The 16,516-nt window shown below is 38.7% G+C and overlaps 1 protein-coding gene across 1 annotated transcript in view; it reads right to left on the minus strand.

The window, feature by feature from the left end:
- The window catches only part of HSD17B12 (hydroxysteroid 17-beta dehydrogenase 12), a 132,453-nt gene that overhangs the window by 37,299 nt on the left and 78,638 nt on the right, over window positions 1-16,516 (minus strand). The window contains exons 5-6 of the mRNA XM_037522431.2: window positions 5,264-5,328; window positions 4,411-4,455 (exon numbers count right to left, since the gene is read on the minus strand). Coding sequence (XP_037378328.1) covers window positions 4,411-4,455; window positions 5,264-5,328 — 110 coding nt within the window. The remainder of the gene's footprint in view (window positions 1-4,410; window positions 4,456-5,263; window positions 5,329-16,516) is intronic.

A 16,516-nucleotide genomic window follows, 5' to 3' on the forward strand; every position in this document is an offset into this window, starting at 1 on the left:
CTGATGGGGATGACCTACGATTTCGCTGCTCAGTGTGTTTCACTTCTATTATTCCTCCACTGGAATGTGGGACCTAGGGGCTTGTTTTTTCATAATTACCTGACCGACTGATACAGATGGGAGCCCATGGATCAAACAATAATCCTACATCTAAAAAAATGCAGAACCAGGTCACATTCAAGGCTGTGGTGTAGCAAAGAACTTGTAACAAGATGCTGGGCCCTACTCTGCAAATGTCTCCCATGAAGGGGCACAAGCCCAAGGTCACAAAGGCAAGCAGCTATCTCCAGTCCTTCCTGGCATGCTGTGCAGCCAGTCATCCCCTACCATGGGGTTTCTTAAGGAGAAAAAGACTCAGACCAACACTGATAGTGAGGAGAGTTTGTTCTCTTTCTTATAGGTGTAAGTCCTTACCATACCTTTATTGTGGCATTAAACTGCAGACTTCCATGCCCTACTACCCTTCATGTCCAGCCACCATAAAACCTGGTAAGAACCTAGAGCCAGGCCAACTTTCATCTTCTTTTAAGTTACCCCAGGCTCCAAACAGCAACAGCGACTGGACATGAACCCTGGCAATACTGCATCCCCTACAGGACACCAGGCACAATTTGTCAAAATAGACCATAGAGTCAATCACAGCAACATGAACGAGCACTCGCCCTGGGAGTGGTGCATGCAACACCCCATCAGGGTGATGTCTATGCCTCTGTGTAAATAAGATACACACATATACTACCAAATACACACTGTCACGTCAGTCTGCCACTGGAAACACACAATTAGATCATGCCACACACACATAGAAGGATTTCGACTTCCAAGCTGTCTATGGTTCTCTACCCTCTTGAGCACAGCTCTCCAGTTCCTACACACTCGTGTCCTGGTGGCCCTTGCTGGCCTGCTGGTGACCACAGCACCCCACTCACCTCCCGTTGCTCAAGTCGAACCACTTTTAACACCAGTATTATCATGAGTCAATAGCGCTGCAGAGATAATAATTGCACAGCGCCAGCCTGCAGCACAAGAACTAGCTACCAGGCTGTTCTCGGATGTCAGTCATTCCATGATGAATAAATGAGTGAGAGTTGTGAGTTATTTTGCCACTAACAGTGTACATGACAAAGGTACAGGACAATTCCTGTTCACACTAAAGACAAATTAAAGGAAGGTTTTTTGGCTTAACGAAGAAGTGATTTGAAGAGCAAACTCCCTTAGTGCTTTGTAAATGGAGTCTGATTTGCCCAAAACTACAGTTTTAAAGCCTGGTTCTGCGAGTGACCCCTTCCCACAATATGATTCACAATGTGATGGGTGGGGTCAGTTAGCATTTGTCTCCACTCACCTGCTTCATGGGCATGAGGGTAAATGCCACTATGAAAAGAAGCAAGTGGGGGAAGAAGACGGAAGAGGTGGAAGAAGCATTTCATAATTTGTATTGGTGCCTCATTATTATTTCAACCTTATTTTTAAAAACCTGAAAGTACTCTAGTGTGTTATTGCATTTTGTGCTGCTTAATCCACACACACACATGCCCCACCACCTCTGGGCACGATTTGCCTTTAAGTGGGGAACTGGGGTGTCCCCACCAGCACACGCTGCCTGGTCTGTGCTCAGATGTTATCTGAGGATGCAGAGTGTGGTTGTGGAGCACAATGAGCTGACTTGTTCTCACAGATCAAGGCCAGGATCTTGGCTTTTAACTTCAGTATTCTGTCCACTGTCAGCCAAAAAATGCATGTTTTGGAGATGGCCAGGATACACCCCATAAGGGCATATACTACTGTAAGTAATGACGAGCAGGAGGCTACAGGAGAAAATACTAACATATCTTATGTAAAAACCTTAGCAAGTTTATCTGACAGAGGAATTAAAACTATCAGGACACTAATTTATAGCTACTATTAATCATTTCTATAAAACAAAATTTAAACACTTGAACATATTTTTTATCACTAAAGTATTACAAGACATTATGAAACAAGTACATCGCTTAAACACTCATTATTTTTAAGCACTGGCCAAAAGTTCTAGAAAAAGATTATCAAAACAATAGCATACAATAGTCATTTCAAAAGGCAAAACCACAAGATATACAAATTATAGACTAGAAGTGATATTAATTTTGATCAAAAAGCTTTGCTTGCTAAAAACTAAAATCAGTACCAGATGATTTCACTCATATGTGGAAAATAGAGAAACAAAGCAAAGAAACTGATAAAACTAAATCAAAACAAACCCTGGAAATATGACTGGGGCTTCTAGAGGGGAAGGAGAATAGAGATAGAGCTTAGCGGGGAGGGAGCCCAAGGTCTAGGGTATGGAACTATGGGTTTTCTGGGTGATATAGTTTGGTGACATACATCTGAGGAGGTATGAACCTATATCCCTAAATCACATACAGAATTGTAAACCAGTGTTACCACAATATAAAAAAGCATTGATAAAAATTTAAAAAAACAAACAAAAAAAACCTAAAATCATAGTTGTACCTATTTACTTAAAATCTGTATCAGTTCCGAGTTAAGAAAATAATAGTAACATTTTTTTAAAGCCCTTCCTAGGATTTGGGCACTAAGAGGTTTCCATGTAGTACCTTGTTTTAACCCCCCAAACAAGTCTGTGAGGTAAAGGAAATTATCAGCCTTAATTTACAAATGAAAACTGAAGCACTGAGAGTAACTTATTCAAGGTCATATAACTAATAAATGGTGGAATTATTTCATTAACATGAAACCTCCTACAGATTATTAGAAAATAATTACATTTATATAAATATTCCAAGGGAAATATCTTTAAGACTCCAAAGATAGATTCATATTAACATTTCAAAAGCATCAATTTTGTGTGTTCGGGTCTTGCTCCAAAACTAAAGGAGCCACTTGTGAGTAGTTTACCTTACTAAGACTGAATCTCACATGAGTAAAAACCTGAGTTAATAACAATGAAAAAGATACAGTGACTTTGTTTCTTAAATGCATGGCATTTTATAATATACTCCATTTGAGTTGCTTTTAAATGCAAGCTACCAAGTATCATTCGGTATGCAAGCAGTTTTCCCTTATAGAGTCAACCATATTGCTAAAGTCATATAAAAAATGAATTAACTAAACACTTTAAAGCAACACTTATAAAATAGACAGGAAGAGACACAGCTGTACTTGAAAAAATGGACAAGACATAAGCTTTTTGGGTCATTATTGGACTTATGATCACTATGTTTAAAGGTTTTAGGATTTCTCAGGATGTGAAGACACAAGAATTATCTTTCAGAGATTTCATAATAGAGGAAAAGCTAAAGACCACCCCAGAGAGTGAAAATTAACCATTAGGTTCTTATTTGAATTAATTAATTGTTTTGAGTTAAATGCCTTTTGATTTCCTTAAGTAAACTAGTACAAGAGTGTTACTGAAGGGCCTCCCCTGGTGGCGCAGCAGGCTGTGAAGCTGCCTGCAGCCTCTGCAGCGCCGGTTCGATCCCCGGCCACTGGCAAGGGTCCCACATGGCGCGACAGACCTCTCCTACTGCACCCGCTGCTCCCCTTAGCAGTGTGTTTCTTCATCAGCCTGCCTGTTCTGTTCCCCGCTCTGGCTCTGGTGAATTCTCTCACCTTCCCGCGCTTCTGACTGTACCCAGTGCTTGTATAAATAAATAAATAAATCTTTTAAAAAAAAAGTGTTACCGAAATGGATTTGGTTTTCCATCAGTATGTTCAAATTTAAAATATCTGATGTCACACCTATGGAAATTCTGCCTCAGGCAATGTTTTCTCCTGGCCTGGTATGTATCATCAGGGTATGGTATCTTAGTGTAGCGATAGCTAGAATGTAAGGGGAAAATGGTACTCATATGTTCATAATTATCAGCTATTCTTTTCAGCATCTATGAGCATTGGTGTCTTTTTTCAGCACATACAAGTGACATGGCTGGGTTCTAGTGCACACGTAGCAACTAGGAACTATCGTAGTTAATATGCATGGTTAAAAAAATAATAATCATCGCTCATTACTGTATAGTCCCATTTGCCCCACAGAATGCTTTCCTACAACATTTAACTCATCAACTGGCTTGTATCATAGGGAATACAAAAAGGAAACAATATGTCAGTGATGAGTTGTGACTGGATGGAAACTCTGTAGAAATCAACCCCCAGTCTAAGTTAGTCTGTGCACTCCCAGGGTCTATTACAGGTTTTGCATATGGGAGGCATTTAACAAATGATCAGTTGCTCAAAAGCAAAGCAATACAAACACTTGTTTAGTATCTAGTTCTTTTTACCTCCTGAAGCCACAGACCCCTTCCATCAGTAATATGTATTTGTGTGGAAACAAGAAATGAACGAGTGAATTTGTCAGTGATTTTAAATAGAAACAAAAAAGGATGATGTATTTATGAAGAAGGTGCTTACCTTGCAAACAGAAAGAACATTAATATTTATCAGGTTCTTGATGGTCTGCAAAAAAATTGATAATTTTATATAGATTTGATTATGGAAGTGACTATATTATAGATACATATGATCTAAAGGTGCACTGAAAATTTTCCCCAGTACAGCAGTGACCGTGATAGAAGTTGGGGTGGAGAGGTAGAGTTTATTCTCAGTGCTATAGTACTTTTCTACCAACAGCAGCAATTTATGCTAATATGCAAAATCCAAGGTCTATGTGCAAGTAAAATGTGGAAGCAGAAAGACACACTATATCTAAAATAAACATGAGCCCTTTGCCATTTCCTCTCGGCTAATATGAAAGGAGAAATTATTGAATTTAAGCTTTTCAACAATTTAAAAGAATTTACATATTCCTTCAATGATAGGCTTTTCTGGGTTTTATTATAGATTTACGCATACACCAGAGATGTAGCTTTCATTTTAGTAGAGCTAGTTTACCTGAATCAACTGTAATTGCCATAGGTTAACATATTTATGAATTTTAAATTGATGTTTAGAAACAGAGCCGCACTGATATAATAAAAATAAGAATAACAAAACTGGAGCTATTATTGAACCTGGCACTGTACAATTGAGGTTATAAATATTTTCTCTTTCAATCCTTCCAACACACATGAAGCTGCCTAATTTATGAGCAAGAGATGGATCATCCAAGGATCATCATAGGGTAACTGAGGGAGCGGGAAGAAGAGCCAGGCGTGAAACTCAGGCTCTAGAGTCTAGGCTCACAGTCGTCACCACTGGACTGCACTGCCTCACCGACACCTGCATGGGGTTTTTCTGTTGCCACAATATAACAGAAAAGACTTACATTGTCCAGGTCTGGAATTTCCAAAAAGTATTCAGGATACTCATATGACATTCCCACATTGTTCACTGAAATAAGACAAGATAATTAGCTGGTTAGCATAGTTTATAGATTTCCTGTTATAATGGCATGAAATATATCAAGACTAAAAGAATATATATGATGACATAAAATACTGTTTCTAGCTGAGTGACATTTCCCATATCTTTTTATCCAAACTCTCTATATTATACAGTTCAAATGTGTCCTCCTTCATTAAACCTTTCTGTACCCAAACCCAGACAAAAAGACTTAAACTCATCTTTCAATTTCCATAGCACTTTGGAAGTGGGTGTACTCTGCTTCTTTAATCCAATTACTTGAGATATTGCTTAGACCCTCTCCAGATCGGAAATTTTCTTAGTGTACTAGAAAGAGCAGCGACTACTATAGTGGGAAACTGGAAACTTGAGTTCCACTCACTACTGTTCAAGCAACGTGTGGGGACTGGGGATAAGTCACATAAAACATGCATCTCATTTTTTCATCTCAAAATGAGAACTCATTTGCTCATTCAACAAATACCTGCCATAAACCAAGGTGCAAGACATGTGCTAGGGAACAGAAACACCAGAAAAGGTACTGTCTGGTATCATGGAAAATACTACCTAGTAGAAAGAAAGCGGGGCACTACACAAAAAAGAATTAAATAATGATTTCATGACAAAGCAGAATGCTGTGTGAGCCTATTCCTGGAGAATCTGACCTCACCTCGGAAGGAAGGGACAGTTTCTCTGTGGAGGTGACCAGGGTGGGTCTGAATAAGTGTCCCCAGTAAACCACCCAACCCTTATGGGACCAAGCAGCCCTGAAAGTCAAGATCATGTCTTCATCGTCCTGATATCCCTCCCCTCCCCAATCATCCAACCTAAGACTGGAGCTATAAAACAAGGCAGAAGGTACAAATAAATTTACATATGATTAATATTAAGATTATCCTATGCTGTTCCCTAGCCCAGAAAAGACAAAGAACAACCCAGAATAAGGAACATCACCGGAATAAAAAATAAATTACAAAATATCTTGGAATTTAACCAAATCAATAGTGAAATATATTATCCATTACATTTAATTATCATAATACCCCTGTTAGTTAGTTCCTATTATTATTTCTTTTTCACATATTAGGGAACCGAAGTTCATAGCAGTTAAATAACTTGCTGCTATTGTGACAGAGCAAAGTGAGGCTGGGATTCAAACTCAGGAAATTGGACTTCAGGGTTTAGACTCTTAACCATGGCATTAAAGCCACTGTATGCCTCCATCCAGACTTTAGTTCAGGAAAAAAGCATCAGTAATAACTGGATAATAAACAGAAATCTGATAGCAATGTTTAATAAAACTGTAAAGTATTAGAAAATTTCCAGTAGCAAGAAGGTAATGAAATTATAATCAGTCAGCTAAAGCTTATAAGGAACTGTGTCAGGCAAACCTGATAATATTAATAGTAACTTTTCTAATAGACTAACACAATTTGTAGTTCAAAGGGTCTCAATAAGGACTCTATATTTAGCTGTAAGCTGGACACTTGAGGAGGTAAGCCTCAAGATTTTACTTACAAAATTCGGGTAGTATGGCTTACACAAGACCAGTAAAATCTGAAAATCTGTAAGCAAAGGATAATGGCAAAGCAAACTATATTTAATTAGGGTTCCTGCCAACTGAGTAGGATAGTATCTAAACATAATTATTAACAGCAGGTCCAAATCTATTTTTATTTTATTTAATAGGTTCTCCACCCACCAGAGGTTCTAGGAATTCTATAAAAGATCTGTTACCAATTAAGTCAAAACTAGTTGAAGGTGAGGCTTCATGTTCGCTTGACTTTGCTTTAACCATCTACATAATTATAAAGGATAAATAACTTACAATGTAACTATGAGAAATAGCAATAACCAAATTATCAGCTAAAATGCCACACGTAAACAAAATTTTCTTTTCTACGTCAGTTTAAGATAAAACAATCTTTGCCAAATCCTAATACTCTTAGGATGTTTAAAAAAGGACACTGAGCACCATCTCTCTTCACTCTCCCATACCTGCAAAACTTTCTGTTTTCAGATTTCTATCTACACCATGGAAATATTAATGTTCTACGTCAAAATGCTAAGGAGGATGGAATAGTATAATTATAATCTTTTAAAATTCAGGTTTGGGTTTTTAAAAGCTAGTAACTTGGCAAGCAGCACAGTAACTTTGTAATCTTACGAGGACTACAAGTACCTAGTGAAGGAAAGGAAGTCCACAAATAACTAAGCAAACAGGGGATCGTGTTACTCTGGTCAAGGCTGTATTAACAAGAGAAAATATTCAAATACGTCTCTGCTAACTGAGCAAAGGAAAGTGGTCAAAGCTATCTACTCACACAAAGAAAATGTAAGCATCCGGTTAATGTACCTCTAAAAGAAAACATGTTCAACACTGAGAACTTTAGCCCAAAGAAATGAAGAGTATCACGTATAAGAGCTATGCTTTTATAATCAAAATTACACACAGGAAAAAAAAGTATGAAAGCAAGAATAGGTATTTCAGAGCACTGAGACTGATTTCATAAGGGGAAGTACATGCCAAGGTCACACTGGCAATTTGTCATGTACTAGGGATAAGGGCTCTTAAATCCCTTCTTGCTTTCTTAGTTGGATCTTTTGCGGGTGGAATAATATGTATCCATTATGTCTCCACAATAAGTAATCACTTCAGAGTGCTATTATTTAAGAATATAGAGAAAAATAACTATTACTCTCAAGTAGTGATTTCCATAAAAACTGCAAAATAGTGTAAATCTTTGGGAAAAGGATCCCCACTGCAATTTTATTTAGAGACAGTAGGTGGCAGCAATAACCAAACGGTAGGCAGAAAGCGAAACACTGTCAGGGACTTGGAAAAGGAAGAAAACAGGCTTTGGGTAGGAGTGAAGGATGGAAATATTTCCATTATAATTTCATCTCATTAAGAATGGGTATATGCAATGCTATCTTTATTTTTTACAGGATTCATGAAAGGATTCACCAAACCAATGAATGCTACAAGTTGTTTCAACATTATTCACATAGTTAGAAATCCTTTCTAGAAGGTACCATTTTAAATTGGCATTAAATATCTACTCATTGGTGAATTTTTTTAAAAAAATATTCAAGCAAGGTACTAGAAACAGCCTTAAAATTTTTATTCCATGAACCACAAAAACCTTTTACTCATGTGACACACCTTGTCTCTCAGAAAACAAAGGATGTCCATGTAATGTCAGAATTCCAACCACTACCCCACCACAGGACCATGAAGAGACACAACATCTTCATCAGCTTCCCACTGGTGTTGTGACACTGGCAAGAGCCCAACATAAGAGATAAAGAAGACAGGGCACAGAAGTGGAGAAGGGGGGAGCTCCCTGGTGGTGCAAGGGCTTAAATCTCAGCACTATGAAGTCATCAGCAGCCACTGCAGCATGAGTTGGATCCCAGGCCAGGGAGGTGACCCAAATGGCGCAGCAGACCTCTCTTGTCATGCCCGCCACTTCCCTCAGCAGTGTATTTCAGTAGATTTACCTGTTCTGCTCCCCACTCTGTCTCTGGTGAATCCTCTCACCATCACCTGCACCTCTGACCTACACCCCAGCATAAATAAATAAAATAAATCTTAAAAAAAAAAAGTGGCATTGGACCAAGAACAAGGTCAGGGTGAGAGGAGAGAGAAAGGAGGTGGAGGGCAAAGAACATCTTAATCCAGTGGATCCTTGAAGGGAAGAATGACATTGCACTGTTCTCCATGCCCCCCACCTAGAACTTTCAAAAACACCAGTACCAATAAATGCTGTGTTTTAAAGACTCAGAAAATCCACAGAGTAACTCTGAATGTCAGGTAAATATTCTAAATCCTTCCTATCGCTGTTCAAAAATCACTTCCATGTCGTATACTTAAAAAAAAAAAAAATACACAAGATTTCTTTCTTCCAAATTCATTTGCTGCTGCTTCTGACCTTACTAGACTAAGTCCTTTATCAAAACCAGCTGCTATGATAATGATGTCATTAGAAAATTAGATTTTTGGTATCTGGGTTGGGCATGAGGGAGGAGCAAACAACAATAAATAACTAGAAAATAAAAATCCATATGAACAAACACAATAATAACAGATAGGGGTAACTACACATAGATTATCTCCAACCTGATGCTTTTCTGTGTTAGTCAGAGACAAGAACTTAAGGACGTTTAAAAATGCATAGCCAAAAGGTTGACCTTCCCAGAATATATCAAATTATGCCATGTTTTCTGTTTACTTCTCATCATAACAAAGTAGTAAATGTTAAGTTCACATTTGGTCACATTTATAGCTATCTACATTAATCCAGGTCTAGCATTCAAATTAAAGACTAGAAAATGGAAAGCCTGTTAGAGTTCATAACAACAATGTATTAGGAAAAATGCTGCCACTCTATTATATTTCAAAATAAAATGTATTTTTAAGTGTAGATTTCAGCCAAAAGTGGGGATCTCCTCTTGTCCTGAGCTTTTCAACAAGAGTGGTGTGGACCTCAGTCCTGGGTTTCAGTACTGGCTCTACAGCCACTAGCTCCAACAAGAGGCAGGTGATTCCACCCTGATAAGCCTCAGTTTCCTCATTGTCCTTATATAAAACAGTAACTTAAGCATAAAATGAAATAACACGTGTAACATCTGTAACCCAGTATCTAGAACATATAGTATATTAATAAACCAAGGAGGGAGAGTTGTGTTGTTGTGTGATCATTTATTAACAAGTATTTATGCAAGTCCAATTTTGTACCCAATGCTATTCTGGGTGCAGAGGATGTAGCAGGTCAGAAAAGATCTCTGCTTTTCTTTTTAGTTTTTTCCTTTTTAAAGATTTATTTTTTATTTATTTTTGCGTAAAAGAACTGGGGTGCAGGCCAGAGGTACAGGGGGTGAGAGGATTCACCAGAGACAGAGTATGAAGCAGAACAGGCAGACTGAATGAAATACACTGTTGAGGGGAGCAGGGGGCGAGACAGGAGAGGTCTGCTGTGCCATGTGGGTTAGCTTCCTGGCTGGGGATTGAATTCATGCTGCAGTGACTGGCTTGATAGTGCTGAGAGTTAACCCCTGCGCCACCAAGGAGGCCTGGTCTCTGCTTTTCTTATGTACGACCAGTGTCAAAGTGGAAAGACCTTCTGAAAGAGAGCTCTGGGCGACAGTTAACAAGAATAACTGTTTATAGTGATTAAATTGATCTGAATTGCTCCTGTATCCTCTGTATTTCATTCAAATAGATCTAGATTTATAGTCTATAGAGTTTGGAAAGTAAGGCAAAGAAAATTCCTTTTTTGCCTTATTTAACATATTGCTGTAGCTAGCACATGTTCATCCTCTGACAGATGATATTTGGAACACCATGTAAAACATTTTGCAAACTTTACAGTTTTCATACACTTGCGAGTAGCAATTTCTAAATAAAAGAGAGTTTACGAGGCTTTAAATTTGCAGTGGCTTTCATCAGAAATTGAAAAATTAAGATTGAGTCAGAAGCAACACAACAGAACATTTCGTTTCCACTGTTTAATTACAAATTGCTATGTGATCGTCATTATAAAACGAGGTAAGATTTGCCATACAGAAACTTGGAAGTGGGGCTGGGGAAAGAAGGCTGAGATGTGGTTTAGTGAAATTTTAGCCAACAAGAGGAACATTTATCAATTTCATGAATTACAGTTCTATTTACATTTCTGAATCACAGCTAATTATCCAGTTTTAAGTTAAAGGTTCTGCTTTAATTAATACCATTTAGTGGTTTTCGAGTAAAAGGAAATGCACTCGAATTCTCCTATTTTCCCTTTAGAAACCCAATCTCATTCAACACATCTAATGAAACTATAAGGCACTATACTTAGTCTGATAATGTTTCTGATGAGACTTGTAGTATAAAAACACCCCTGTGCCTTGTCTGCATCCGACAACTGGCTACACCAGGCTTCTGCCTCAGTCAACACGAAGGGCTGTGGACTTGAATCTCTACTTGGGGTTCTCCCAGCTCTCTCAAGTTTAACATCCAAAGTCAAGTCATTTCTCTCCATAGAATTCCTCCTGCCCCAGGGTTTCCTGCCTTAAAGAAGTAATACCAGGCTGTTCAAGACAAAACCTGGAAGTTTTGATTCTGGAAGTTTGTTTAAACCTCTGGAAGACTATTTCTTATCTGTAAAATGGGCATAATAATATCACTATCTACTTCATAAGACTGTTGAACATAAAATGAGGAATTGCACGGTTATTAAAAATGCTTAACAAATGCTGGCAATAATGGTTTAGAGAAACCAGTTTTTCTTTACTCTGTCCGGCAAGACTTCTGATGAGGACCCTCATCAGAAATTGATCCTGTTTCTATTTCCTTAACATCTCTCTAGTCAACCCATTTTTATCCATGCCATTGCTGACACCCTTGACATAAAGCACCATCATCTCATGCTTCATTGCTGAAGTAGCCTGACCAGTCTTCTTGTACCAATTCTTGTCCTCTGAAATTCTAATATGATGTCAGTTCACTGTTTTAAAACTCTACAATGTCTATACCACCCTTCTGATAAAGTTCAAATTTGTTAACCTGGTGTCCTAAGCCTTTTATGATGTAGCCTGTTTAATCTCCACACTCTGGTCACTCCCCTTTTGTACTACATGTTCTGTATCTTCTGTCACACATCATCTGTCAGTTCCAACAACTTGCCGAGTACATTCACCTCAGGGCTTTGATGCATTCTGTTTCTTTTGCCTGCAAGCCCTTTCCACATATTTTCTCTCAGGGTTAATCAGCCTTCAGTTAATATTGCTCTCCCACAGTTCATCACTGACACCTTAGTTTTCTCAGTAACAGACCCTTTCATTACAATGCCACATTCCCAATTACTTGTTCAATGGCTATTATCGAGGTGCAAGAGAAATCATCCCCCACCTCTCTGGGTTTTTCTCGTGCAGGACGATTAATCAAAACAACATCAGACAAGTTAGCAAAGGAAAACAAATCAATTAAATAGCACATATATGGAGAATTTACTGTAATCGCTGAAAATTCTAAAGAATAATGGAGCGGACTGGGGATATTTATCTTGCAGTTTGGGGTGTGAGGTGTCCAGGACAGGGAGGGGGAGACTGCACAAGACAGATGAGGAGGGCATGACCTCATCCTCATTCTGAGAATAAAGATGAATCTTAGATACAGAGAATACGTTCACTGATAAACCTAGAACTGGGTGAGACCCCCCCCCACAAAGGACATTGTTCTAGATTATATGAGGGAGAGCAGTGATTGCTTCTTTGATTAGAAGGGAAGAAGCAGAGGACATGATGATCTCTTTGAAGAACTTAGGCAAGGGCAGAAGCTGCTCCTAGCCTTCAGGGACCTGGCTGGTCTTAACCCCAAACAATCTGCATTCTTGAAGTAATGGTGATAGAGCTCCCAAGGCTTACAGCCTTAACTGGCCTCTAGTTCCCACACTGAGGTGACAAGAGACCTACTCTGGACTGATTGAGTAAAGCCTATCTAACCCGTCTGGGGACTCTGATCTCATACTATCTTCCAGGAAAGCTGCCACAATGTAAGTTTTATTTACTGCTATCTCTCTGGATTTTTACTGATTGAATGAATTAGCATATGATTAAGTAAATGAATCATTAAACAAACAGGAGCGGTTACATATAGTAAAGTAACACTGGTCTTTGTTCCAGGTTCCAGGTTCCAGGAGTGGTGGTTCTAGGTCCTTGGAATTTCCAAGGTGACTGGAGTGTCTGTCATTCATGATGGGTACCTCAATCTCATCCATGTTTATGCTAACCAGATGGGTCAGGATGGAAATTGGTCAGCAGAAAGACTAATAGACTGGAGGGCTGGCACTTTGACCCAGCACAATCTTTGGGTCTGGAAATCGAGTTTCATCACATGGCAAACGATTCAGTTAATTATGTCTATACAATGGAACCTTAGCAAAAACTCTGTACACTGAATGAAGTATGTGGAGTCCCCTGGTTGGTGAACACGCTGATGATGCTCAAGATGGGTGATTTTGGGTCCAGACTGCAAGGAGAGGGCACAGTTCTTGTACGCATAAATAAATCTTTTAAAAAAATAAAAAATGAAATAGTCATTTGTCGAGGCATAGATCCAGCAGAAAAGTATGCTGGTAATAAACTGTAAGTCCTAATCCCAAGAAGATGTAAATGATAGGTATCATTGGCTCTTCCAGAGAAATTTACATTTCAAAAGAGGGCAACTTAAAACTAATTTTAATTAGTAATATTCTTGAGAATAGCAAGATATTCTGTAACTTTATGTTTCTAAACCTTCTGAAGCAAGAAGCAAGACTCTTCTACTTGTAATTTCCTTACTCAGTTGGGACTGGAAACCTAGATGCCTTGTTCCTACAGTGCTCAAGTTTCCTTTTGTTTCTTTGATCCTAGAAAAGTTTTACTCAACCCCTTTCCTGTAGACCCATTTCTCCCTCTCCTAGATCTACACCAATTTCCTCTTCTTCTGATATTTTGGGAAGCTGAACTATAAGGCGTGACCCATTTCTGGATCCCATGCCAATTATCTAGAAGCTAATACATCATTGGGAAGCTAACTAATCCTTTCCCCAACTAATTAATAATATACCTGTTTCTTTTATTAAGAAACTCTAAAACAGAACTAGAGTAGATTGATCTTAAGAACTCATTATTGCCCAAACTAACTTTCAGGATAAATATTCCCAAAATTTGACTCCTCTCCATTCCAGAACATTCTGGGAAATATTTAGGTTTTAGCAGAAGACAACTACTTCCCAAGCATTTTCCATAAAGGTTGCTTGGGCAAGGACAGCAAAAAGACATTTTTACATTCAGCTAAAAGGAAGGAAAGGACACTAAAAAATAATCCACCAAGTACATTAATGGAGCAAGTATTCACTTATAAAGGGCATAGGAAAAGGAAATAATAAGGTCTAGTCCAGAATGTGCAATCAATGATTTTTTTGGCAACCAACTGGCATTTATTATCTATACATAGTTATTAAAATTATGCCTCTATTAAATTCTGGATATTGTGTATAGACAGAAGAAAGTCAATGGGTAATAAATAGTCCTGAACACACATCACCAACATGGTATCACAGGTTACCCCGTGACTCTCTTGATCTTACAACTTATATAAACCATGACGTCATGAATGGAGAAGACCTTGACAGCATTGGACATGGGTAAACTCTTGGTCTAGGATGCATTAAAAGTTTGAATAAAGCGATGATTGATTTTTTTAATGAATTAGAAATTAACTATTTTTTCAAGAGGTCTTTTCTATTTTTAAATCTAGAATGAAGGATGTCACTTTTTTTTTTAATTTTTTTAAGATTTATTTTATTTATGCATCCAAGAACTGGGGTATGCATCCAAGGCCAGAGGTATGGGGAGGGGAGAGGATTCACCAGAGACAGAGTAGGGAGAAGAGTAGGTGGAGTGACTGAATATACTGCTGAGGGGAGCAGCCTGTGAGACAGGAGAGGTCTGCTGCACCATGTGGGTCAGCTCCCCGGCCAGTGATCGAACCCATCCTGCATTGGCTGCGGATAGCTTCTTGAGCTGAGACTTAACCCCTTGTGCCACCAGGGAGGTGCAGATGATGTCAATTTTTAAAAGTTAAAAAATTCATAGTAGTAGAATTGGGGAAAAAGTACTGTGTGTTGCATACTTCAAGTCCCAGGCTACTCTTTTGGCCTTGGAAAATTACACCTCCTGGGATATACTGGACAAAGTCCTCCCAACCAATCTGGAGCACATGGAGGGAGCGGTGTCTCTTGAGGAATCAAGTAAGCATTATAGCAATCTCATTTTGTAAACCAATTGTTTGCTTATTCAAAGGAGTACTGATGTCATTTTCTCTAAATAGTTGAAGCTTTTTAAGCTTTCTCAAGTCTGTGTTTCTTGGCATTTGCCTGAAAGAAAACAGCAGATGCTTACCCATTTTACATAACAGAGTTAAGTGTCCAACTTCTCAACTTTAAGCATTTATAGTCTTATCAAGTTATGGTGACCTTTCAGTATAAATTCACACAATTCATGGCCATTTTCTTTCCACTCATCTTATTGAAACCTTAATGTGTCTTTCAAGACAAAGGGGTTTGGCATTTTCCTTTGTAATTCTGAAAATAATAATTTTCTTTACTGAATACAGAATATACTTTGGCGGTTAATGCAACTCAAATGAAGTGTTCCTTGGTGATTTATTTTTCTTTTTATCATTAGTGGTTTCATTAATATTAGGTAGAAAAAAAATCCTTCCTATGACTTAATATAAGATTGCTAGATTTTTTTTTTTTTTTTTTTTGGTGGGACCCTCACTGGCAGCCGGGGAACGAACCAGCACTGCAGAGGCTGCCGGCAGCCTCGCAGCCCAGCGCTCAACCACTGCGCCACTAGGGGAGGCCCAAGATTGCTAGATCTTAACAGAAATCAATCTATATGTTTGTTACAGTGAATTTTAGAGATGAGATTAATGGTAAGCAAAGGAAGAGGGAGAATAGGTAAGTTTTTCCCCCTTTCCTGAAAGAAGTGGGGGTATGTGGGATCTGGACGGGGAGGGGTGAAGGAAGACAGAAGTTGGAGGGACTGCAGATTCACATAATAATTAGAAAAACTGGGCCTCCCCAGTGGCGCAGTGGTTGAGCGCTGGGTTGTGAAGCTGCCCGCAGCCTCTGCAGCGCCGGTTCGATCTGCGGCCACCAGGTGAGGGTCCCACATGGCGCGCAGACCTCTCCTGCTGCCCACTGCTCCCCTCAGCAGTGTACTTCTTCAGTCGGCCTGCTCTGCTCTCTGCTCTGGCTCTGGTGAATTCTCTCATCCTCCTGCGCTTCTGACTGTACCCAGTGCTAGTCTAAATAAATAAATAAATCTTTAAAAAATATAAATAATTAGAAAAATAAAACCTGTATATACCAGACCCCTCACAAGTTGTAGAGGTTATACCCACATTAAGAAGATTAGGGCTGAAAGATGACCAAATAATAATATTTGGTTCATAACACCTAAAGTTCCGTCAAAAAATCTGGACAAATTAAAATTATACTGCAATGGAGGTAAAAGAAAGCTGTTAATAGCGGCTGTCAATAATAATTATATGAAGTTTATGTTTGAGGAAGACAGCTGTGGTGGTAAAGTAGAAAGGAAGCTAAATGTGCAGCCACTTAATAAAATGGTGTATGGGAAG

The sequence above is a fragment of the Talpa occidentalis genome, unplaced genomic scaffold, assembly GCF_014898055.3.
Source record: "Talpa occidentalis isolate TD23 unplaced genomic scaffold, MPIMG_talOcc4v2.1 talOcc4.3, whole genome shotgun sequence".
NCBI lineage: Eukaryota > Metazoa > Chordata > Mammalia > Eulipotyphla > Talpidae > Talpa > Talpa occidentalis.